This window comes from Triturus cristatus, chromosome 4_2 (assembly GCF_964204655.1).
Source record: "Triturus cristatus chromosome 4_2, aTriCri1.1, whole genome shotgun sequence".
Taxonomy (NCBI): domain Eukaryota; kingdom Metazoa; phylum Chordata; class Amphibia; order Caudata; family Salamandridae; genus Triturus; species Triturus cristatus.
Genome location: NC_140586.1, coordinates 336,497,596 through 336,524,448, shown reverse-complemented (window position 1 = coordinate 336,524,448; position 26,853 = coordinate 336,497,596). Strand labels below are relative to the sequence as shown.

Sequence of the window (26,853 nt, the reverse complement as noted above, 5' to 3'; positions counted from 1 at the left end):
GATATTTTCTGTGAGCGCTGTAAATGGGAATGTGGAAATAGGTGTCCTTGAGGTCTAGAGTAGTAAGGAAGTCGCCCTGGGAAAGTAGAGGGAGGACCTGCTGAAGCGTGACCATGTGGAAGTGGTTTGAGTGTATGTAGAGATTTAGGGGTCTGAGGTCTAAAATAGGCCTTAGAGATCCGTCCTTCTTTGGTATGAGAAAATAAAGGGAGTAAACTCCCTTGTTTGGTTGGTGCAGGGGAACTGGTTCTATTGCACTTTTTTGTATGAGGGAGAGTACCTCCTGCTTTAATAGTAACAGATGTTCTTGTGACATTGGACGGTGTTTGGGTGGTATGGTTGGGGGGTAGATGTTAGTTCGAGACAGTAGCCTGATTGAATTATTTGGTGGACCCACCTGTCTGAAGTTATGTTTGCCCAGGCAGAGATCTGTGGAGTCTTCCCCCGACTGGAGTGGAATGGTCTGGGGGAAGTGGAGGGAAGTCATGGGGTGGGGGTGGAGGCTGCGCGGGAGTTGTTGTTCTTGCCTCTGCCTTTGCTGTTGTTCCCTCTGTAACCACCCCTTTGGTAACCTCTAGTAAAGGTGGATTGGGTGGGAGCCTTGTAAGAGGTAGAAGGGCTATCCGAGGAGTAGCCTCTGTGGGTAGTTCTGAAGGATGAGCGGCGAAAGGGCCGTCTGGGAGCTTGCGATTGCAAGGCTCCCTTAGATTTGGCGGTGTCTGTATCCTTTTTCATTTTCTCCAGGGATACGTCTACATTAGGGCCAAATAGGTGTTGCTCATCAAAAGGCCGATTGAGTATAGAACTCTGGACTTCGGGTTTAAAACCTGATATGCATAACCAGGCATGCCTGCGCAAAAGGACACTGGTGTTTATTGCCCTTGAGGCAGTATCTGCTACATCTAAGGCACACCGGATGGAGGTGTTAGTGATGGTTTTACCCTCCTGGATGAGTTCATTGGCCCTGTTTTTATATTTGTCAGGGAGGTGCTGCATTATGGACTCAAGCACATCATAATGTGCCCTGTCATACCTGGCCAGCAGCGCTTGGGTTTTAGCGATGCGCCAAATGTTTGCTGCCTGTGACGCTGTGTTTTTGCCAGAGGCGTCTAGGAGTTTTGATTCCTTATCTGGTGGTGGTGTGTCATCTGATGTTTGGGAATTTGCTCTCTTCCTTGCATTAGAGACTACTAAGGAGTCTAGTGGTGCGGGGCCTTTAATGTATACTGGGTCAGTAGGAGCAGCTTTATACTTCTTTTCTATTCTCGGGTTGATGACTCGAGCTCTAACTGGGTCTTTAAAGATCTCTGGTGCGTGCTTAATGGCCCATTTAAGCATGGGCAGAGTTGAGGTGGACCTTTGTGTGGTATCGAAGGTGTCCATAAGAAAATCCTCCTTGGCAGCTCTGTGAAGGAGTTGGTTGAATCCGATACTGTCCTCTGGAGGGGAAGGCTTGGAGGGATAAATATCATCCTGTGGGGTGTACGGGATGTCTGGGACACTGTAATCATCCCAGGGGTCAGGGGAGCCAGTAGGGGTAGGGTCCGAATGGGGGTTGATCATCCGCACCCCCCGCATCATCTGAGGTGTTGTCATCATCATCATCATCTAGTGGGGTAGGTGATGGTGTGGGAGAGTGGTGTGGTGGAGGAGGAGGAGGAGGAGGAGGAAGAGGAGAAGGGATCCTTAATGGAGAGGTAGCAAAGTCTCTCTTCTGTGGTGGTGGTGCGGGGGCAGGCGTTTCCAGGGGTCTTTTCTTGATGCTAAGTATTAAATGACCAGTCTTAGGATCCTTTATTAGAGCCTTTTGGGTAGGATCTGGATGAAACAGTTTGTCTGTGGGAGACAGATCCTTTGGAGTCGAGGGCTTCGGTGCCATAAGTTTTTTCGGCGTCGACTCGGTAGCGGTTCTAGGTTTGGAACCGTGTAGTTTTGAAGTGTCCTTATCAGATGGAACCAGTTGCTGTTTTTTCGGTTCCGAGGTCTTTGGCTTGGAAGAATCAGGGCCTTTTGGTGGGCGTTTTTAGTCGGCTCCGAAGGTGTTGTCGGTGCCGAGGAACCCGTGCTAGCCTTCGACGCCGAGTGCTTTGATGTCGAAGCAGGCGCGAGGACGTCTTCTTTTTCGGTTCCTGAGTTTGTTTTTCGGTATCGAGGGTAGGCTGACTCGAGCCCGAGTCGCCTAAAGGCTTATTAGGCTTCTTTACTGGGCCCGAAGGCGGGGAATGGGAAGCAGTGTCTCATGTGCACCTGAGCCCGAAGGTGGAGGTGGTACCGAAGCCTTTTTTGACAGTGTCGAGGGGGGGTGTGGGTCGGGGTCGACGTCTGTACTCACGGCCCTTTGAGCTGGAGTGATGTCTTCGACGTCGGAATCATCTGCTTCGGAGGCGCTGATGATGGCTTCTTTGACCCGACCATGCTCCGGAACATCGACGTCCTCTTGAAAGATGTCGTCTGGGATCGAAGATGACGAGCGCGCCATTGTTCTTCGAGCTCGTCGGTCCCGGATCGTCTTCTTGGAGCGGAAGGAGGTGCAAGCTGGACAGTCTCTGGCCTCGTGCTCCGGTGAGAGGCAGAGGTTTCACACCTCATGTAGGTCGGTGAGGGGAAACTTCAACCTACATCGAGGACACTTTTTGAATGGCGTCCTTTCCATGATCCGGAGATGAGGCCCAGGTAGGCCCGAAGGCCTTCGTCGATGACCGGAATCGAAGACTTCGAAGTTGAAGGGTCGCGTGTGGTTGGAAAACGCGATCGAAATAATACCGTCAAGAAGGGAAGGATTGCATGTCGAAAGAGAAAACTGTTAACGGTTCCGAACTGGAACGCGAGAACACATCCGAGCCCGATGGCGGGAAAAAATAATCTGAGGAGGGAGCCGATGCCCATGCGCACTATCATCCAAAGGAGGAGTCACATACCTTGTGACTTCCAAAGACTTCCCAAGACAAAAACAAGTGCAAACATCCGGGCCCAACACCAGATGGCGATCTATGCACAGTGGGTAATCTGCAGCTCATATGCCTCGAACAGTACATTTCGTGAAATTAATAATGTCTGTTTCTGTTCATTATAGTGAAAGTGGATGTGTGTCTAAATTTCTGCATGACACTAGCGGGTTAAATTGAATGCTTGAAGAACAAAATAAACCGAAAAGCGAGCTCTGACAGAGAGTGGAGAAGGAAGTGGCCGATAACCTTCAAAAGCACATCGCATGTCTGCCAAGTAACGGAAAGACGGCCATGAGAAAGAGAGGAAATGTTCAAACTTCTTCAGCCAGAGCAGCAGTGCTGAATAATACAAATGTAGAAATTTGTAACACGTGGCTTATTAGAGGAAATGTGTGGTTAACGTAATGAGAAAATGTACCAGACAAAGAACGCTGTGAAAGCCTGAATATGACTATGGTGGTGTGATAGAACACCCCCCAAATCAGCCAATGAGTTTTCATAAAATGTTTCAACTGGTGTGGGTTGGGCATGTAGGTTTTATGGGTATAATTGAGGTGCCCTAGGGGGTGTGATTTTGAAGCGTTGGAGAGAGCTTAGAGGGAGATCGTCGCTGTTCGTCGGTTTGCTGAGGCCTACCTGTTTCCCTGTTCCTATCCTGAACCTTTGTTTCCTAAATTTATCTCAGGGGACCCCTTACTATCCCTGTGGCCAAGGGGTGGTATTTCACTATTTCCTTAGGTTAGTATTAACTAAATGATTCAAACTTTGCATTATCAATTGCAAATGTATTTTGTCTCTGAAACTTTTGTCTCTTTGTCTATCCACGCCTTCATATGCATTTATTCATTTTGATATGAGTTTGACACTGTTTGCATTGATAAATGTTCTCTCTCTCTGTGATTAATGCATTGTTTGCCTTGTGATTCTGTACATGTTGAGCTCTTATGTTTTTACATTATTTTGTGATAAACAAAATTAACCTTACACCGAGTTTTTGGGAATTCAGAAATCATAGATAGATAGTAATTATTATTACCATCAACTTCTCAACTTTAGGTCCATTGACCAGAGGAAAGAAGTAGATATGCAGGCTCAGATAGGTATTTACAGTGTTAGATACAAGCCTGTATAATGAACAACTGATTTTGAGTGTTCATTAGTCCTGAAACGCATTCCCAGCGTAATTTCAGCAGATTGTTTGGGTAAATGTGTATGGGCCTGTTGTTGATGTGTTCGTTATTGATTATCGATCCCTGATTGGCGCTGGATCACTAGCATAAACAGGGAAAAGCAATTCCCAATGTGAACCCTTCACCTTCCTATTTTGCCAACCATACAGAAGTGCTTATACATCTCAGAATCTTACAACACTGATCACTTTTGATCTTAGTTTGTTAAACACTAGACTTCGGGCTATCAGGTTTGGTAGTCCAGCACTCAGCTGGTTCAGAACTTTATAGTCTGAAAACTTGCAGCAAATCCCTATGCCTCCTTTTTCTTCTGAGATTTCCTCAACCTGCCATGTGTTCGCCCTCGCCACATTTTCACTGCCCACATGGATCTCTGAGCTTCCTCGCCCACTCTTTAGGCCTTCGATTTTACACACCTCTCTGGTGACACTCAAATTACTTCTGGAAATCAAAGCAGTAGCAGCTAATGATTTCCGACAAAGCAGATCGCGAATGATAAAATATGCACAAAAACTTAACAGAGAAAATGGGAGAATTGAGGGTGGGTGCAAGTGTGGACCTCTGGAGTTCCATGTACTGGCCAACCGAGATGGGCTCCATTCCCAGTCCTGCAACGGTTGTTAAACTGGAAGTAAACACTTTGACTTACTCATGTTGCTTAAGGATCAGGTTCCTTTTTTGTTTTTCGCATTTATATTTCTAGGTCACTGCACCATGTGGCTGTCTCGCTTCTTTCCCTGCTGTCAACTATATCTCGCTTTGGCTCAGGATTCTGCCGCTAGTGTCTCTATTAGGTAGGTACAGAAGGTGGGTGAAAAAGGAGCACCCTTGATCTCATTCATATCGGTTGGTGTCCAGGATTCTTGAAAAGGACACATCTACTTTCCTGGGACACATGACCCCTTGTTGCTTTTCATCCTCATTGGCACTTTCTTTTTTTTTTTTTTTTATTCTTTTTATTTGCAAAATACAAACAAATAGTATGGTCAACATTTGGCATAAGCGTTGCTGTGTCACCGGTACACACACGGACAGTAGAAAGCAATGAATCTTACTTAGCACCCTGAAGGCAGAGAATTCTTAGTCCATATTCTCCATGTCGGATCGGCGGGCCTGCGAGGGCTCACATATTTCCCCTCTGTATTCATTCCACTTCGACCACACCTCCCCCCACTTACGGGGGCACCCCCGCACCGTGTAAACAGTCTTTTCCTGCAACATACAACAGTCCATGTCTCTTTGCCAATCTGCCAGTTTCGGCGGAGCGGGTGCACCCCAAAGGCGGGCTATGTTTCTTTTTGCCACTGTTTGTCCCAGTGTGACCCAGAGTTTCCCTCTCGCAGGCAAGTCTGTGGGTTCCCAAATGTTCAGGAGGCATCTTTTTGCCTCTGGGTGTATGTCCACCTCCCATACCTCCTGCATGCAAGACACCACGCGCCTCCAGTACTTCTGCACACTCGGGCACTCCCACAGTATGTGGAAGAACGAGCCAGCCATACCACAGCCCCGCCGACAGAGGCCTTCCCCCCCGTCCCATCGCCTGCAGTCTCGTGCATGAAATATACACTCTATGTAGCACCTTAAGTTGAATGAGCCGTAGTCTGGCCGAAATTGCCACCTCCCTCGGGGAAGCCAGCACCTCCACCCACTCCTCGTCATCAATCTCCAGTCCGTCAGCCACCCATTTTTCTTTAAGGGAGCCGAGAGGGTCAGGCGGATTATTAATCAGTTTCTTATATGTAAGTGAAATGGCGTGCTCGGGCATGTAGCCGTCGAGTAGCCTATCCTCAAGAGTCCCTGGCGGAATGTTAGCCTGGAGGGAGTGCCGGACCTGCAGATATCTGAAATATTCAGTGTGCGCTAAATCGTATGTGTCCTGCAGGTAAGCAAAGGATCTAACCCCCTCGGGCCCCCACAGGTCCTTGACCTGTGAGATACCGATAAGGTCCAACTACGGAATCTCTTCGTATGGCCTAGGCTGCCCAGTCTCTCCGACGCCCACAGTGGAGTGGCCATTGTCAGAGTGTTGGACCAACCCAGCTGCCTATGCGCCGCGTGCCATATTTGTACAGAGTGTTTGGTCGGCTTGGAAGCTGATGTTTCCCGGGTTTAGAATAGAGTGCGACTTCGTAATTCCCACCGGGAAGTAACCATCTGTCCATCCCGTAGCCGGGGTCATTTCCGTCCCTGTACGTCCCTGTTTGCCCTGTCTGGTTCCCCTCTCAAGGGCAAAGACCTCCGAAACCTTGTTATTTACCACCACTTGGGCCAGGGGCTCTGAATAAAGAAGACGAACCCAAGCCATAAAGTTGGGGCCAAAGCCCAATTTACGGAGCACCGCCATCATGTAGGGCCATTCAATGGTGTCAAAGGCCATGGTGGCATCAAGCGATACCACCACCGCGTCCTCCCGCATCGTGTGGCACCTTCCCAGTACTCCATTCAGGCGTCGTATGTTGAGAGCCGTATTGCGATGCGGCACGAAGCCTGACTGGTCCGGATGGACCAGTCCGGGCAGTACCGAGTGCAGCCTATTGGCAAGAGTTTTTGCCAAGATTTTGGGCTCCGCGTTGAGCAGAGAGATCGGTCTGTATGAGGAGCATAACTCTCTCGGCTTCCCCTCCTTCGGGATAGCCACTATAGTGGCAACGCGTTGGGCGCGGCAGCAGTCCTGCCTCCCTGCTCTCTACGGACATGCGTTGGAGGTGGCCACTAAGGGCGTCGGGTTTAGCTTGTAAAGCTCGATCGGGAGACCATTGGGTCCAAGGGCTTTCCCCGGGCGAAGGTCAACTATCGCACGCTCTAGTTCGGCTGCCGTTAGCGGGGCCTCAAGGGCCTCCCTGTCGATCTCCGAGAGGCATTGCATACGGATATCTGTCAGGAGGGCGTCAGAGTCCTCCTCAGGACGGTCCGACCCCCTACTGTATACCTGTTGGAAGTGTCGTGCAAACTCCGCGGTGATCTCCCGGGGCTCCGTAACCAGTGCCCCCGAAGACGTTTGTATTTCCGGCACCATTGTCACTTTCTTAACTTGTTGTGTCTTCCCAGAACATTATGGGTGCAGCAGCTCAATCATGGCTGTACTGGGCAGGTGACGCAGGACAAGGGAATTCGTAAGCGGCGACACAGTAGCGAAACGCATTAATGCACCCACTATATCACGGCAGTTCTACAAGAGGACTACATATTGTCTCTCCAAATAAAAATGGCCCATAATTGTGTCCAGGTGACAGGTGGCAGTGCATATAAAATGATAAGTAAACAGCAAGGGTGTGCATTTCAACTCTTCAAAATTCCATCTTTATCATGCCCAATGCTTTCCTTGTAGTTACCGTCGTTGGGTTTGTCTTCCTATCTGAATTTTGAGAATTTACTTTAGCTCATGCATTTTTCCTCTTTTTAGCAGGTGTCCAGAATAATTAATTTCTTCCTTCTGTTAAGTGTCCCGCCTCTTTGTTATTTCTTCTGGCATATTTTTACAGCCTCACTGCCCACAAGTCCTTCTTGGAGAAGGCCTGCTGTCGGTATAAGGAATGGGCAGATTTGGGCCACCAGTTGCCAGGTTATAATGCTAAGCAATCTCTTAAATGGCTCAAATGCAGGATCATATGACGACTTTTCAAGAATTGACTACAAGGGTTCAAAACTTTACTGACAAAAATAAGCCATCAGTCAAGAGCCTGCATCCAGTGAAAACATAACCTTAAAATTTCCTTTAGCAATTTTTGGTGGCAATAAATTTGATGGACATTCCTGAAAGGTTACGTAATTCCTTAATGTCTGTACTATTCAATTCACCTTCTGCCCCCCTCAGTACAGATAGTACTGATTACATTATCAGCAACGTATATAGGAATGCCCTGACATAGCTACTTCTTTAGTTACTGATAGGGATCCCATGCTATGTTTGATGATCAGCCCACCTTCTTGATAGTCTTCAAGTCTATACTTGAAAGAACCGCTTCGGTACATGCTACTGAAGCGGGCATATTTGATTTACAAGAAGGTGCTTTGAGAGAAGACTTGGCTGTGGAAAAAGGATAGGAGAGCATATGGCATAGCGGCCAGAGCTGCCGTCTTAGGAACTGGGGAACCAGTTTCAAGTCTCATGTTGGTACAACATCCTGTAAATCTGTTCAAATAACATAGAGGCATATTATCAAGGGTAGGCGATAAACTTATCGCCGCTTTAGCGTCCGTATATGGGCGAAAAGCGGTGATAAGTTTATCGCGATATCAGCAAGGCCACGCTAGCACGTGTTTTGCTGATTTTGCTCCCGTTTCCAGCATGCCTAACTTCGCATCGCTAATGAGATGCAAAGTAGGCGTGTCTGTGGAAACAACATGGATAAATATCATGAAGGTAGCTTCGCGATATTTACAATGCGGGGAAGCGATTATTTTAATCGCGCTAAGTATGCCTTAACGCATGAATTTAACGTCTGTTAAATTCCTGACTAAGGCATACCCACAGGGTCGTATCATCTAGTATATCACCGTTTTACATGGAACATCGCTGGAAAACCAATGATGTTCCATGGAAAAGGGCGCTATCGCTGGAATGGCGCTAAGCGTTGTTAATACAACGCTAGCCTGGCGAAATATTCCAGCGATAGAAAAAAATGCAGTATACAAGGTCAGCGATAATTATCGCTGCCTGTTGCAAATATGCCCCTAGATCTCCCCATGCCCAAAGAAAATAACAAAAAATGAATGTGTCCTTGTGAAATGTAAGTGGTGCTCATGTCAAGCGCTCCAACATCTGTGGATTGAGTTTGCTATCTCCTCTTTGCACCTGTGCTGCATTCTTCAGCACATATAGAAAGAGGAAAAAGCCTCAAAGGATTGTATTTGTGCAGGAAGGTTCCTAGACCTGTGGTTCCTCCTTGGATGATTCAAAAGAACCTGTGCTGATTAGGTACTCCACATGTTTCTTATTCTGTAAGGAATGCAGGAGCCATAGAAGATGGGGTTTATGTATGTCCTGTGGGTAAAAAGGCTGCATGATGAGAACTTGCCCTATTTGTCACACCCACCTCAAATTGGGTAGGCAAGAGTGGGTGCATCAAAGTCTCCCCCTCATACTAGAGTAACACTAGGGTGACATTTTTCCTTCGTCTAACCTTTTTCGTAGTTTCCACTAGAGCCACTTGGTTTTCTACTCATGAAATTAAAACCGAAGCAGTTCCTGTGCAGGATAAGCAACACAGGTTTTGCTAACTCTGGGCCTTATTTACAACAAAGTGACTCAGCGCAGTGCCGCAAGACATTTTGCTGCGCCACACTGTGTCACTCAAAAAGCACAGGGATGCAAGGGTGTCTGCGTTGTGGAGAGATTGTTTTTGTGCAGGAAGGAACACCTTCCTGCACAAAAACAATCACAAGAGGTGGTTTCTTCTTTCTATGTGTGCTGCAGAATGCAACATGCATAGAAGAAGGAGCAAACGTGGAGAAACGAAAACACTTCTCCTCGTTGTGCCTCCCTACGCCTCCCCTGGGGAGGCGTAGCATTCTGATGCATTCTCAGGTTTACGATTTCTCATAAATCTGGGAATGTGTCAGGTTCCATGGGTGTTGCGTGGGAACACCCAAAGCAACACCAATGAAAGTTTGTGTCCTTGTAAATATGGGGCAGCAAAATGCGCCGCCGGTGTGTCACAAAAAGTGACGCACCAACGGCGAAAGGGGCTTGTAAATTTGTCCCTCTTTTTTCCCACCTGTGTGTGTCCTCTACTCCTGAATCCCACACCTTGGTGGACACTCTCTCAGTTCTAATGCTCAGTTCAACTCACCCACTAGAGGTCTGCGTGACCTTGGAACCTCATTGTGTTAAGTCAGGCGTTAGTGTATTGGTTCTGCCTAGATAGTTAAGAAAGTCCTGTTACTTCAGCCATATCCAGTAATGCCTTCCTTCACCTCAGTATCTTGTCAACTATGGGGCATATCAGTAAGGGCCGGCGATAATTATCGCTCAGTGCTCTTAGCGTGAGGATAATTATCGCCGGCCATCTCTGAATGTTATCGCGGAGATAGCTTGCTATTAGCAACGCTTATCTCCAAAGCGATGAAATTCAGAGCGCAAGCTGCCAAATGTGCGATTATCGCTGGAAATCCAGCGATAATCACACAACGTTTGGCGATAGCTTGATGATAGGACCTCACATACTTAGCCATAATATTCACCTTCCATAGGATATCAGTCAGTTTCAAAGCAGGCGTATGGAAAGTAGCGATAACAGAGGTTATTGCTACTTTTCTTGTCGCTATGCTGCTTGCGTGAGGCTTGATAATAGGAGAAATGTCGCTTAGCGACATTTCTCCCGTTATCCTGGGGAGGAACACCCACTTTGCATCTCATTAGAGATGCAAAGATGGGCGTTAAGGGAAATGGCGATAAGGCAAGGTTTCACGCGATACCGTGACCTTGCTGATCAGTCGATAAAATTATCTCTGTGTGGGTCAGGCATAGGTATGGCAGTGTACATCTCTGTCTGGGACAGGCATATGTATGGCAGAGTACATCCCTGTATGGGACAGGCATAGGTATGGCAGCGTACATCTCTGTGTGGGTCAGGCATAGGTATGGCAGTGTACCTCCCTGTGTGGGACAGGCTATAGGTATGGCAGCGTACATCTCTGTGTGGGACAGGCATAGGTATGGCAGTGTACATCCCTGTGTGGGGCAGACTAAAGGTATGGCAGTGTACATCTCTGTGTGGGTCAGGTATGGGTATGGCAGTGTACATCTCTGTGTGGGAAAGGCATAGGCATGGCAGTGTACATCTCTGTGTGGGTCAGGGATAGGTATGGCAGTGTACATTATTGGCCCTCAGATGCTATGGAGAGCGCCAGCTCTATTGAATTTACAGATCTTTTGTTGGGTATGAACTGCACCCAACACGTGCAGGCACCTACCCACACCAAGGGACATATTTTAGACCAGGTTTGGACAACGAACATTTCTCCCTCGTCCCTTTTGATCTATCCGTGCACCTGGTCGGATCATCATTTTGTGTCCTTCACCTTACCTGAAGTTCAACTCCCCAGACCCAAACCGACCAAAAACTTTAAGTCAAGGAGCTGGAAAAATGTTAACATTGACCTTCTCTGTTCCCATCTTACTCTTACGGCCCCTATTGACTCGGAGTCAATTCACGATCAGGCCACAAACCTCAAGTCTTGGCTTGAATCCGCAAGTGAGCACGTCGCTCCGCTCAAGTACATTAAAACCTGTAGACCACATGACGCTCAGCTGTGGTTTTCTGCGGACCTAAAAACTAAGAAACTTACTCTCAGACAAGCTGAGCGTAAGTGGAGACTCCACTATCACTCAGTAGACAACAATCTTTACATCACCCTATTAAAGGAATATAAAAGTGCCATCCTCCAAACCAAAACAGACTACTTTTCAAAAAAGATGTTAGATTCAGCCAATAAAGCTAAAGACATTTTTTCTATAGTCAGTGAGCTGTCTAAACCTGACAGAATAGAGCCTAAGCTTATTCCCTCTCAATCTCTTTGCGAGTCACTTAATTCCTACTTTATGGATAAGATTACTGACATTAAAGCCAGCATCCCGCCCTTTTGCACCCCCCTCACTCCTCCCAAAACCAAGGACCTGCCACCTCCGTTGATCCAGCTTCCTCTTATTTCCTTGGAAATCTTCTTGGGGTTACTAAAAAGAGTCAGCTCAGGGTCCCCAACAGATTGCTGCTCCCCCCACATCTGTCAGCAGACCCTCTCCAGGTGTCCTGACCATTCTCTCTCCCTCTTAAATAAATCACTCCAAGAGGGCATAGTCCCCAACCTTTTTAAGCATGCGGAAATTATCCCTATACTGAAGAAGCCAGGTGCTGACCCCTCCATCCCTGGCAACTACCGTCCCATATCGCTCCTACCATACCTTAGCAAAGTCCTTGAGGCCCATGTCTCCTCACAGCTAAGCTCTTTTGTGGAGCTGCATCATATTCTGGACCCTCACCAAGCCGGCTTCCGTCCCTTTCACTCCACCAAATCTGTCATTTTGACAGTGATGGACGAGCTTAGAGGGAGTGCTGACAAAGGGCTTACTTAGGCTCTGGTCCTCCTGGATCTGTCCGCGGCTTTTGACACGGTCGATCATAACATCCTTTTGGACCGTGTCAATAATGCCGGGATCCAGGGGCGGGCCCTGGATTGGATCTCCTCTTTCCTTAGCAATAGATTTCAATCAGTTCGTCTTGCCAATTTTTCGTCTAAAAAGAAGAAACTCTCCTGTGGAGTCCCTCAGGGCTCCTCCCTTTCCCCGCTTCTGTTTAATCTTTATCTTCTCCCATTAATCTCTTCTCTTCGGGACAGGGAAGTTGTAACCTACAATTATGCGGATGACCTTCAGCTGATTTTCAATATCAGCATCCTCCCTTCTTCGTTAAACCACTTTCAGGATACTATGACATTTATCAGCGAATGGATGAATGGAAACCAGCTGAAACTTAACCCTGATAAAACGGAGTTAATTCTCACGGGTGGCCCTGCTAACCCATGGAACTCTAACTTTTGGCCTCCCCACTTAGGCAATCCCCCCACCCCAGTTAGCTCCGCTAAGAGCCTTGGAATACTAGTCAGCAACGACCTATCGATGAAGGCCCAGATCAGCTCTGTGGTCTCAGCCGGCTTCTTCCGATTGCGCCGAATCAAAAAGATTAGTAGATTCCTTTCTCAAGAAGCCTTGACCTTGGTAATCCTAGCCCTGGTCATCTCCCGACTGGACTTCTCCAACTGCCTTTACGTAGGCATCCCAGCTTATCAGCTTAGACGCCTCCAACTTGTCCAGAATCAGGCGGCCAGGTTGATCTTCCATCAGCCTAGATGGCATCACATCCAGCCTCTTTTGAAGGAACTTCACTGGCTACCTGTGGCCAAACGAGGTCTTTTTAAACTGGGGTGCACCATTTTCAAATCCCTGTACGGAAGCTCACCAGCATTCATTTCATCTAAAATCATACGCTATGTTCCTAACCGGCTTCTCCGGTCCCTCCACCACAACCTGCTAGTCATCCCTACTTTCAAATGTAAAAAAATGGGCGGCGCTCGTCTTGGAGTACTGGCACTGCAGTTCTGGAATTCACTCCCGCTGGAGATAAGAACTGCCTCCACCTATGCCTTATTCAGGAAACTTTTGAAGACTCGGCTTTTTTCTCAGGCTTATGACAACTAGTTCCTGTCCCTCTGCTGCCTCATGTCTCTCCTAGCGCCAAGAAACCGTTTGGTGAACGTGCGCTCTACAAATTCTATGTAACATAACATACATCTCTGTGTGGGTCAGGCATAGGTATGGCAGTATACATCTCTATGTGGGACAGGCATAGGTATGGCAGTATACATCTCTGTGTGGGACAGGCATAGGTTTGGCAGTATACATCCCTGTGTGGGGCAGGCTATAGGTATGGCAGTGTGTACATCTCTGTGTGGGTCAGGCATGGGTATGGCAGTGTACATCTCTGTGTGGGACAGGCATAGGTATGGCAGTGTACATCTCTGTGTGGGTCAGGGATAGGTATGGCAGTGTACATCTCTGTGTGGGACAGGCATAGGTATGGCAGTGTACATCTCTGTGTGGGTCAGGTGTAGGTATGGCAATGTACATCTCTGTGTGTGACAGGAGTAGGTATGGCAGCAGTGTACATCTCTGAGTGGGGTAGGCATAGGTATGGCAGTGTACATCTCTGTGTGGGACTGGCATAGGTATGGCAGTGTACATCTCTGTGTGGGACAGGCGTAGGTATGGCAGTGTACATCTCTGTGTGGGTCAGGGATAGGTATGGCAGTGTACATCTCTGTGTGGGACAGGCATAGGTATGGCAGTGTACATCTCTGTGTGGGTCAGGTGTAGGTATGGCAATGTACATCTCTGTGTGTGACAGGAGTAGGTATGGCAGCAGTGTACATCTCTGAGTGGGGTAGGCATAGGTATGGCAGTGTACATCTCTGTGTGGGACAGGCATAGGTATGGCAGTGTACATCTCTGTGTGGGTCAGGCGTAGGTATGGCAATGTACATCTCTGTGTGGGACAGGAGTAGGTATGGCAGCAGTGTACATCTCTGAGTGGGGTAGGCATAGGTATGGCAGTGTACATCTCTGTGTGGGTCAGGCATAGGTAGGACAATGTCCAGCTCGTTCTATCTTACTGAAGGAACTAAAAACCTTGGATAATGAACACAAACACAGGAACAACTGTGAGGAGTAGGCAAGGGGAAACTGACAATAATGTGGGGTCATGACTGAGTAAAAACGTGGAAAGGAAACATGCCGAATGGGTGGAGCCAAGTGGTATCTGTTATAAAAGTGTGCGTTCTAAGATCTCAAACACAACCAATATCACTGCGGGAGTGGCTGGGCAGTGGGGTTTGCACCAAATATGCTGATCCCAACAAGTGGGACTTTATTAAAGCCAACAAAGCTGTTAAGTGTCCAAGTGGTTAGACAAATGCAAAAAGAACAATTGACAGACAGAAAGTTGAACAATGTCAAACATTCACCCCGGTACAGAGATCTGGGCCTAAATCCCTTGTTGTTTTTGCTCTCGATGCCATTCAAGTTTAAACCGAGCCATATCCAAATCAGTCTTGACCCTGCTCCTCATGTGTACAGTCCAGCCAGAACTTTCAGGGCAAGTTCTCCCTGGACGGAAACAAGCATCTTGGGACCAGTTTCAGGATTTCACCCCTCATCAGCCAGGCTTAAGTAAGTGCTAGTTAAAAATATTTGCTCCCCCTGTCTCTGCCGAAGTAGACTGGAACAACTCACCTGCTGTGGGCTTGGTAAGGGCGACATTGTTGTTGTTCTGGTAAACTGGCTGAGGGGATTCATTCTGTGGCTGGCCGACCACGGGGGTCACCGAAGGTGTGTTCACGTTGGACAGGATACATCCGGTCACTCGCTGCAGAGGAGGGGGTACAACAAAATATTACTAGTACCATGTCACCGTCATTACTCACACACTAAAATCAACAGCACAAAATCCACTCATACGCTAATGCAGAGGTCTTCAATCTGTGGGGCGCGAACCCCAGGGGGGGGCGTGGAGTCCTGGGAAGCGGGCCCTGCATTCCCCAGCTTCACTTGTGCCTTCAATTGAGAATTTTTGCTTTCCTTTTGGAAAAAGACAGCCTTCCTGCGATGGCTAGTTTAGATCGTTATCAGATGAAGTTTCATCAATTTAGTGTCTTGTGTGTGAAAAGCCTTCATACCATGATGCCTGCTTGCCTGAATGAAAAGCAAATGTGAGCTATTAGTTAATCTGCAAGTGTAAAGGGTGCTTGGGAGCCAGTTCTGGCTTTAATTGAGGCAATCACTCCAATCTTTGTGATGACAAAGATTTGGGTTTTTTGAGTGGTAGTGCAAAGAGTTAACTGCGCTGTGATGTGCGTGCTTTTAATTGTAACTGCAGTTACACAGCCCTTAGTACCCCTAAGGAGGTGTTGTAGGGACAGTTATGTAAAAAAAAAAATTGCATTACATACGCACTGGTATTACTAAAATCTACATTTTAGAAGCACCATTTTATCGTAAAACGTTTTGTGCATTTTTTAGCAGTCTATCTTACACTGTGTGTAATACAATTATAAAAGAATGGCTTTCATATTCACAGTGCTTTCTGTCACATGCTGTGACCTCGTAGCACTAAAAATACAAGTCAAGATTTAATTCTGTGGCCCTTTCTGGTTACACACAGACCTCTGCAGCGCATTACCTAATAGAGGTTTCATAATGTAGTACAGTGCATTTCCCACTGAGTAACAACTTTTTTAATGTATTTTTCATTTACGCTGACCATTATTTTATGTGTAGTTATCTGATGGTGAAAGACCTAAAAACTTTGCAGAATATTTTGGGGCTTAATTATGAGAGGCTTGCATTGCCAGAGCATCTCTTTTTTTGATGCTCCGGTGGCGCAAGCATCTCAATCATACCTACGCCATGACTTTGCATGGCCTCATAGATCTAAGACATAGCAGCGCAAGTCACTGCGCTGTCTTGCTCTGCGTCAAGGAGGGGTTCCATGGGCTTTGTTTGAGATTCCAATGCAACAACCATGGATTCTGATGCTGCTCCATATTTACAAAATTGTGCAAACCTGGGGCAGCTCCAAAAATGGATGCCTCCCCAGAGGAGGCATGACAAGGAGAAATGTTTTCATTTCTCTTAGTTTTTTCCTCTTTCCATGTGTGCTACATTCTGAAGCTCACATAGAAAGAGGAAAACGCCTCTCAGTATTGTTTTTGTGGAGGAAGGTGCCCCTTCCTGTACAAAAACAATCTTGCCTATGTTGGTGTTAGGCAGCAAGTTGTTCACCAACACAAGGGAAAAGGACAGGAATGCATCGTATTTGATAAATATGGTGCATTCCTGCCCATTCATATTGGCGCTGGGCAGCACAGCAAGAAGACTTGCGGTGCTGCCCTACGCCAATTCCTCATAAATGCGTCCCTTTGTTTTTAGCTACACCTTTGACTACACCCCACGCTCACTGACCTTTGGTTTGCTACACAATGTTTAATATTAATTCCCCACCGTAAAAGTTATTTGCTGTGGGAATTGGGGGCATTTATGGTTGTTGATAGTTGTCAATGATGAGGAGTACCGGGTTCTAGAAAGTTTTGTCAGAAGGGGTTCCTTATGCCAAACTATTTTGACAAGGGGGTCTGGGCATCAAAAAGTTTGAAGACCTCTGTGCTAATGCCTTCCCACCCGCCAACCAAAAGCATCCGACGCACAACCAAAAAATACAACCAACACATCAATATCTTCACACAGCTCAACAAAACACTTGGACCATTACTTACCCGCCAAGTAAACTCACTGGTCGCCGCTGCAAAACCAATGCTCCAAACAAAACTACACACCTACACAACAGAATCCAAAACACACACTCACAAAATAAGAAACAGTAAACCCCTCAGACAGACATACCCGCCAATCCACAATTCGAAACCCTCAGTCCATCTAAAACATACATGTCCACCTCAACAACTCCTGTACACATACCCCATGGAATTTCAAGCGCTTAATTTGTGCCGTGTTTGCTGGTGCTTAGCGTACTTCCTAACGCCTGAAGGCATTCATGACAGTTCACCACATGGTGGCACTGTTTATTAACTCAATAGGCGTTAAAAAAAACATACTAATGCAGGCGATTCTTCCAGCTTTGGGTCGCCTGCAAGAGTCCAAATTGTCACATCTGTGACAATGTGATCGTAAGCAGTGGCACTGGCGCTTGGCAGGGACAGTGGCAGTTGCAAGTTGCAGTGGCCTTCTAAGAAATATCTTTGGCCCTGGCACTTATTCTCTTTTTTACAAATCAAGTACTAGGTACTACAGAACATTTTTACCTGGACCTGCAGCATGTTTGTCAGCAGGCGAGGGTCTAGGAGAAATGAGACCCCTAAATGACGTCTGAAAAAAATCTACTTCAGTGACCCGACATTGGTCGCTGTAGGCCACTACAATAATACCTTTTTATGCTAGAAAATGACCTGGTGCCAAAACCTTAACTTATGTTAAAAAACACAAGAAAAACAGAAATTCTTTGAAAAAAATGGATAAAGTGATGATATAGTTAGGTGTTGGAATTAGACATGAGCTGATGTTAAAGCACTCCAAAACCCATTGAAATATACAATTATAGTTTAGTGAACTATAATTTGCTCCCACATCATGTACTGTTTATGACCTCATATATTAAGGGTCTCATTTATGAGAAGAGACGCATCGCTGCGTGAAAGCAGCGATGCGTCACTTCTCAGTGCGCCCTCCTTGCGACATGATGGGTGCGTCATATTTACTGTATGACACATCATGTTGCAAGGAGTTACAGATACGTCAGTATTTCTGACGTATCTGTAGGTGCAAAAGTGACGCATTGCTGGAGTGTGTCAAACAAGTGACGCAACACCAGCAATGTGTCCTTTCACATTGGGCTTGCCCCATGTGAAAGGGCCTGCGCCAGTCTTACTCCTGCTGTGAGGCAGGCGTAAGATTTTGACGCATTTGCACCCTAGAAGTGGTGCAGTGAAATCTCGTAGATTTCACTGCATCACTTCTACGAGGCTTACTTATGTGGGAACGCCTACCCTGCACACATTATACCTGACGCAGGTATAATGTAGCGCAGGAGTTTACAAAGTGACGCATCTGCTTAGATGCGTCACTTTGTAAATAGGGCGCAACAGGAGGCATGTTTTACACCGCCGATGCGTCACAAAAAGTGACGCAATGGAAGCGCAAAACTGTAGCAAGGCCCTAAGTACTTATGACAGCCATCCCACAACAAGGTCATCAGGTCAAAGTGACAACACTTTGATCTGAAAATGTACACTGGACCTCGAGTGGACAGAGAAGATTTATTGGGGACGGTGGCATTATTTTTTTATTTTCAAGAAACTCAGGCTTTTGCACTTCTTTCTGTAAAACAAACAAAATAAAATCCAAAACACTCTGGTGAGTGTCACACCAGGGACTCCACTGGAGGCACAGAGATCCCTGCTTGCCTGTCAGGATTCCTGATTGTCATCAACCCCATTACGAGACCTACTAGCCTCTGCTCTCCCGGTTTGTGGCAGGTAGGTGCAACTGGTGAGCAGTTTAAATAGTTCTTGGAGCCCAACCGGAATTAAGAGCCTTATTTTTTGTGTACAGAGACATTCATTTCCAGCATTTGACGTAAGTGACTTGCAAATTAGTGCCTAAAGGTAACATATATAGATGGACATCTCTAGGTGAATTCTATGCTCGTTTAAAACCCCAGATGGGGTTTTGTATGGTTGTCTAACTAATAACTATGTAACTTTCCCAGCACAATTCTAAACAAGCAGGATTTGGACGCCATTCTTGATAAATATATCTATATATATATATATATATATTAGCTACTGGCGGTCGCCAGTAGGTAGATATAGTTAGGACCTATTTTCCATAGGAAATCCGCAACATTCTATTTGGAATAACGTTGGTGCTGATTGACGAATCTTCGCGAAATTTTCCAAACTTTTGGCCAGCTTCGGTCCGCTCCTATCCTGAAAATTTCACAGTGATTCGTCAAGCAGGGGCCGAGAAAAAAGGGGGGTCCCAAAACACGTTTTCCCCATGCATTTTCCCATAGGACCTGTTGACACAGTTGCAGCCCGAACTGCTGAACAGAATTACACCAAATTTGGCAAAGAGGTAGTCCTCAGTTCAGACTCGTGCCTTTTGCTTAAATGGTGTAAATCCGTTCAGTAGTTCCTGAGAAAATGAGGGTAAAACAGTTATCTATGGCCTCGGAGGACCCGCGCACCCTCCCCGCACCCAGCGTGCACCCTGCATGAGCTGTATTCTAATTGGCTGTCAACACTCCAGACCAGGAAGTGTTGGCAGCCATATTGTGCCTCGGTAGAACCGAGGCACAAGACACCTGAAAAACAAAGGCGAAAAAAGCGACAAGGGGGCAGGGTAGAAACACCCTGACCCCCTAGGACTGCTCAGGGGGCCAAAAAAAGAATTTTTTTAAAAAATAAATCGGCGAGATTCGCGCACCCAGCGCGAATTTCGGCCGAAATTTTTTAAAAAATTCCGCGAGGGCTCCCGCGCTGAATATTCTAATTTGCCCCGGGGGCCAAATCCCGGGGGCATAATTTAAAAAAAAAGTGTGGGGGGTCCAATCCCCCCACACTGCCCCGGGGACCACCACCCCCGGGGCTTTATTTCAATGTATGCGGGGGGGCTCATGGTCCCCCCACAGCCCCGGGGACTGCCACCCCCGGGGCTTGTTTTAAAAAAAAAAAAATTTAAAACCCTGTGTGGGGGGGCTCAAGCCCCCCCACATGACCCGGGGACAGCCACCTCTCCGGGGCACTAAATATTTAAAATAGGGAGTCCGTTACGGACCCCCAAGCCCCGGAGACCACCACCCCCCGGGGCTTTAAATTAACTGGGAGGGGGGCTGCGCGCCCCCCCCTGGAGCCAATGATGGCCCTGGGTACCGCCACCCCCCGGGGCCGGCTCCTGCAGTGTCCCGGGGTGCCCACCCCCGGGACACTGCTGTTTGCAATGGCAGGGCAGGAGCCTCGCGGCTCCCACCCTGCCATTGCAAACTGCTTTGCTTCATTGAAGCCAGAGCAGGGAAACCTGCTCTCACTTCAATGAAGCAAAGCAGATTGCTTTTCCACATGGGGAGCAGCATGTTAGCTGCTCCCCATGTGGAAAAGCAATGCCGGCTCCCGCAGGAGGCGGGGAGCCGGCGGGGCCGTGGGTGGATTGGGACCCCCCCACGGTCCCCAACGAGGTGGCCAGGCCCTGGGGGATGGGGTCCCCGGGGCTAGTAGTGGCCCGGGAGGGGGGCCACACGGCCCCCCTCCAAAAAATAAAAGATTAAAAAATAAAACGGCCCTGGGGGATGGGGTCCCCGGAGCCAAAATGGGCCACAGGAGGGGGGCAAGGCAGCCCCCCTCCAAAAAACAAAAATGAAAAAAAAAGGGCCATGCCCCAGGGGATGGGGTTCCCGGGGCAAATTATGGCCTCGGGAGGGGGGCCACGCGGCCCCCTTCCCGATTTTTGTTTTTTTTACAAAAAAAAAAGAAATTGGGGGCAGGCCCTGGGGGATGGGGTCCCCAGGGCCAGAAAATTAGAAAAAGAAGGGGGGCTACACAGCCCCCCCTCTAAAAAAAGGAAGAAAAAAAAAGGGATCGGCCGGAGGCCACGCCCCCTCCTTGCACCACTCTGCAAACGCGCCCCCTGGCGCGTTTGCAGAGGGGGATCTAATTCCCCTTGAATACTGGGGGTCCCTGGGGGCCAACTAGCCCACCAGGAACCTCCATATGCACCAGGGGGATGAGTTGCAGAGAGGTGTAATGAGGCCACGCCCCTTTTTACACCTCTCTGCAAGGCAGCTCCGTGGCGCTTACTGGAGGTACCTGGTGGGATAGTTGGCCGCCAGGGGACCTCAGGATTCAAGGGGACTTAATCTCCCAACTTAAAATGCACCACGGGGCGCGTTTGCACAGTGGTGAAGGTAGGGGGCGGGGCCTGAGGTGATACTGTGCAAACACGCCCTGTGGCGCGTTTTAAGTTGGGGAATTCATTCCTCTTCAATCCAGAGGTCCCCTAGGGGCCAACTAGCCCACCAGGTACCTCCACTAAGCGCCACGGAGCTGCGTTGTAGAGTGTTGTAAAAAGGGCCGTGGCCTCTGAACACCTCTCTGCAATGCAGCTCCCTGGCGCATACTGGAGGTACCTGGTGGGCTAGTTGGTGGCCAGGGGAACACAGGATTGAAGAGGAATTAATTCCCCAACTTAAAACGCGCCAAAGAGAGTGTTTGCAGACGTCACCTCAGGCCCCGCCCCCTTCCTTTACCATTGTACAAATATTCCTCTAAAATCAGCCAAACTACGAATTACGATTTATTCACCTGTTATCAGGAGAGAACACAGGGCTGCATCTTTTAGCCCAGCACTGACCCTGAAAAGTAATTCTAAGCGTACTTACCAGTAACTTGTATTTCCTTCCATAGGAATCCATTGTGTGGTTTTCACCAGAAAATGTTCTGTGTCCAATTTTGAAACGTACAAATATTCCTCTAAAATCAGCCGAACTACGAATTCCGATTTACTCACCTGTTATCAGGAGAGAACCCAGTGCTACATCTTTTAGCCCAGCACAGACCCTGAAAAGTAATTCTAAGCGTACTTACCAGTAACTTGTATTTCCTTCCATAGGAATCCATTGTGTGGTTTTCAGCAGAAAAGTTTCTAAGTGTCTATTTTCACAAACTAAAAATATTCCTAAAAAATCATCTGTATGACTTAAACACATTCTTTCAACTGTTTACAGGAGGTTGGTCAGTGCTGGATCCAGGATCCACCACTGAGTAAGAAAAAGTAACAATAACACTACTTACCTGCTATGTGAATTTTCTGCCATAGGATAACATTGGTGATTCTATGTGAAAAATGTTCTAAGTGTCAACTTTTAAAATACAATAATATTCCTTAAAAATAACTACTGTAACCAAAACGCTTTTACTCAACTGTTTACAGGAGATGTCCAAGGACTGAATCTAGGATCCAGTCCTGTGGTTAGAAAAGTAATCCATAAAGTAACTAATTGCATTTGACTAGAAATTCACATTGAGCTCAATGTTGCTTTGTGTTTGAAATTGTGTTGCCCATTGCAACAACTGTAACTACTGTACTTAAAAGTCTGTTGCCTATTTGCCAAGTATTTAAACTAAAGTAATTCATTCTGAGAAAGTATATTTTGTATTGTAATGTATAATGTAATTAAAAAAATATATCTAAAAATAAATAGTTTAAAAAATGTAGTAAATCAGTATAAAAAAAAACAGGATAACAATTAATACATTAAAAATTGCCATTTACAAAACCTTTGAAATTCACTGAAAAAAACATAGGTTTCAGGCCTGATATAGTTAGGAATTAGCATTAAAAAACCCTTTGAAATTCAGTGAAAAAACCATAGGTTTCAGGCCTGATATAGTTAGGAATTAGCATTTAAAAAACCTTTGAAATTCACAGAAAAAAACATAGGTTTCAGGCCTGATATAGTTAGGAATTAACATTTAAAAAACCTTAGAAATTCACTGAAAAAACAATAGGTTTTAGGGGTGTTATAGTTAGCTGGACATTTCACTCGAACAAAACCATTGAAATTCCTCCGATATAGTTAGTTGTACTAACTACATCCCGCGCGCCCGCAATCCACTGCTGATGATGTCACATATTACATCATTCATGACATGGTCAGTGACATCACTGATGACATCTCAAATGACATCACTGATGACATCTCAAATGACGTCACTGATGACATCCGTCATTAAGCCCTTTTTGTGTGCATGTGTGTGTCTGATCTCTGAGAATGACACACTTTCATTACCTCTGTGTATGTGTGCATAGACTTACAGCACAACAATACGCCGACCCTCAAAGTGATGGTAAACAAACCAGGCTAACACCATTTGGATGTGGCCTGAGCGCGCTATAAGGCCAGGATCCTCAAAATGCTTTGTCACATTTCAATTTTACACCCTTTCAGATAACTACGGGGCAAGCAGGGGTTACAGGGCCCAACCGCGGGGGTTGTGGCCTTTTAATCGTGTTGTCTCAGGGCTGACCTAGTACAGGTCCAGAGTAACTGGACCAAGTGTTACCCCTTACAGCACATAACTCTTAGTGGTAGCGCAGGTCGAGCAGTCCAAGACTCTTTGGGGGGGGGGGCGGTAGGTGTAAGGCATACACAGGCACAAGACTCAAAGCACAAGCAGGAACAGCAATAATCTGATTGGCCTTTCAAATACTTGATTTAATGAAAAAATAAGTATTTTATTGTAACACAAAGCATAGAACCAACTCACCAAATAAAGCACACGCTCTCTGAAGTTCGGCATGCTGGCATCATCCTGACCAGAATCAGCGCGTCTACCTTTCCTGTCCAGTGTGGTTGGTTATTTTACATTCGATAAAAAAGGCAACCTCCATATGTGGCCCTCAGTTGTTCCCATGGGACAAAGTCTAAGTTTGGCCTTAAGAGTCACAGTTAACAGTGCTAGGTGCTATGTTTGTGCAAGCCTTCAGCAGACGTGACAGCCTAGAGCAGTCTTCCAGACCCAATAGCAGCCAGCAAGTACAGGAGCACTGGATGATTTTTCACGGGCCCAATGCGGAGGGCTTGCGACCTCTCCCAGCCCCCCTCCCCCCCCCCACCCCGATGATGCGTTGGGTCTCCTCAGTCCTCACATGGCCTGGGTCGGTCCCTGATGTGCTATCACTGCTCCTGCTGCAAGCAGTAAGTGTTCTTCACAGCATCTTTGACATGACGATCCAGGGCAATGAGCCTGACTTCATGGTGGCCCCCTCCTGGCACATGGGGGTTGCCGAACACAGCTCACACACAGGCGATGGCCTTATATTCAAAGTGCGCCCCTTCCTGGCCATATGGGGTTGATGACTTTGGCTCGCACAAGGGCAACAGCCCTAGCTTCTGCATGAGCAAGTGGATGTAAAAGTGGATGTGAAAGTGGGTGTCCGCATTCTTGCAATGGACCCGATCAGACGGGCATCTCACACTTCACTCTCCTGAGTCCACTCAGCAGGATCCCACTGGGCCTCTCTCCATTCAAGTGCTCTCTTTCACCACACTGGATCCACTGGTTTACGGCAGGCAGAAGGCTGGTGTTCCTGGCTCAGGGCAAATGTTTTCCCTTCCTGGTCGTCAGCCCGTCACCCGTCAGTGAGACTAGTAGACCGAGGTCCCTAATCCTGGTTTCAGCAATTATGGCTGTCTTGGTGATTTTCTCGCCAGTTGAACCCTGCTGCAGACCACTGCTGTTCAACTAATTATGGGACTCATGCCCCCCCTTTATAGTCCAAACCCAGACACATGTCAGAGTTAGCGTCTGGTCCATTGTTATCCCTGCTGTGGGTGTCAACTTCTTTGAGGTGCCCGCTCCTCTGCCGTGTGCTTTATCAAAGGGATAGTGTGACACCGCATGAGTGGCTTCAGCTGACTGACCCACAACATAGGCTAAGGGAGTGACCAGAGATCACATCTTACTTTCAGCCTCTACTACAATATGCCTCATAAAGGTTCAGAGGCCTAAGCCTCCCCTCTTCGAGGATTCCCTGGTCCTACGTTTTCAACCTAATCAGACCCACAATCTCCCTGATCCTGAGCCCCACTGACCAGTGACTCTTCCTGCAATTAGAGAAACCTTTGATTTGCAGAGAGGATGCTCTTCTCCCCCCTTGCTCCAGTGTGTGTGTCCCCACTCCAGCCCTCAGGGAGGAATCACTGCAGGCGCGGAGATACAACACTCAATATACACTTCATGGGTATCAGTGGCTGATGCTTGCAAAGACAAAGAGAAAGAGGGAGAGAGAGAGTGTGTGTCTGTGTGTGTGTGTGTGTGTGTATGTGTGTGTGGTCTGTGTGTACACACATGTGCGTCTGTCTGATCTCCAAGAATGAGGTAGCCTGGAGGCCCTGTTTTCTCTCTGTCTCTCTGAGAATTAGAAGTTCGGGATGTTTGAGGTGCAGGACGTGTGACTTGCAGGATCCCTATTGTCTATTGCTTTCCCTGCAGCTTCCCGAGTGTTGCTCTCTCCTCTCACACAGACCCTTCCTCTGACAGTCCTGTGGTACAACTGTGATTCCTCATCACTTCTCAAACCCAACCACCACCACTCACAACCTGCCACTACTTCTCAGCACTTCACAGCATCCACAAAGCACAGAACAGGGATTAGTAAATACACTTTAAAATTAAATGGTCACCTGACCGAGCTGGGTCGGACCTCCCACGCAGCCACAATTAAACACAAAGTGCTGTCTGGCACAACACGAGACATTACCTGGAGCCTCTAGAGGTGTCTCCGCAGTTTTAGAGGACATGTAATGCAGTGGTTAAACTGCTGACCCCAGTGAGTTGGCAGTGCCAGTGCAATGCCCAGCATGGGGAACGTGTGTGAACATGTGTGGCTGGTATTGTGTCTGAGTGAACTGGGAGGCACCTGCAGGTGTGTCCACTTGGTGTTGTGTTCTTTGAGGTCAAGAGGTTGCCTGTTGCACAGTATATGTGATTGAGATGCCTAGCCTTTGTGATGGCTTTAGTGCAGTGTACGGCAATGCTTCATTTGTTTTGTTTTTTTAAATTGAAAGAAAGTGCAGGGTTCTAAGGTTTTTCTCAGGTGCTGCTGCCATCACTGATGAATATCGGGGTGCAGAATACCACAGCTACCTGCTTTTAACCACATCTCTGCCTTTTTCTTCCACCTGGGGAGAGGTGTGGCGCAGCAGCCACAGCGGCTGACTCATGGTTCGATCACCTGCGGCAGCTCAGCTCAGCATCATGTTACTCTGGGTACTAGCTCACTTAATCTCCCCGACGCCCCCCAGCGCCTTGAAACCCTTAAGGTGGTGATATGTTCGCACTTTAAAAATAGGAATTACCACCCGACACTTTCTGACTCTTTATTTCACTCTTACAGGTTTTTTCCATCCCTGCTTTATCCCTTCTTACTCGATTTCCTTTATCTCTCCCTCCTTTCTTCCCTTTGAGTCTTTCTCACTCTTGCTCGGGTTCGAAGCCTGATAATGAAAAATAAGTCTCAATCCCCAAAATCCAAAAATGAACAACGGTGCCCACATTTCCAACCAGTTGCACAAATTAAGCACCGGTGTAGAGTGTTATGTGGTGGGCGTGTGCAGTGGTGTGAATAGAGTGCTTTAACAGCTGGACCACTGCCATGCTGTTGGATTGGAATTGGTTGTGTGATGGATGTGTGAAAGTGCTGAGAAATGGCTGGAGGAAAGTGTGGTAAGTGCTCATGGAAAATTACACTGGAGTGTGTATGGCCTTTGATGCTGTGTTGGTTGTAGGAGACTGGAATCGAATCTTGTCGCTTTTAGGGGGGGATTTACTACATTTTTACGCCGTGTTTGCATCACAAATGTAAAGCAAATTAGCACCAAATCTTTTTTTCCAATTTACTTTCCAGCGCTAAACTTGTTTAGCGCTGGAAATACCGTGAAAGTAACATGCAGCAGCTCATAGCGCTGCTCTGCATTACTTAGCGCCAAGGGGGCGTACCTTGGGTGGTGCATGGGCGTTCCCATGCAACCACCCAAGGTTTCTGATGCTAGACCCAATTTACTAAACAAAGTAGACAAGGTTTAGCGTCA

The 26,853-nt window shown here is 47.3% G+C and overlaps 1 protein-coding gene across 1 annotated transcript in view; it reads right to left on the bottom strand.

Moving 5' to 3' along the window:
* The window catches only part of NMNAT2 (nicotinamide nucleotide adenylyltransferase 2), a 324,069-nt gene that overhangs the window by 20,952 nt on the left and 276,264 nt on the right, over positions 1 to 26,853 (bottom strand). The window contains exon 5 of the mRNA XM_085601729.1: positions 14,925 to 15,057. Coding sequence (XP_085457855.1) covers positions 14,925 to 15,057 — 133 coding nt within the window. The remainder of the gene's footprint in view (positions 1 to 14,924; positions 15,058 to 26,853) is intronic.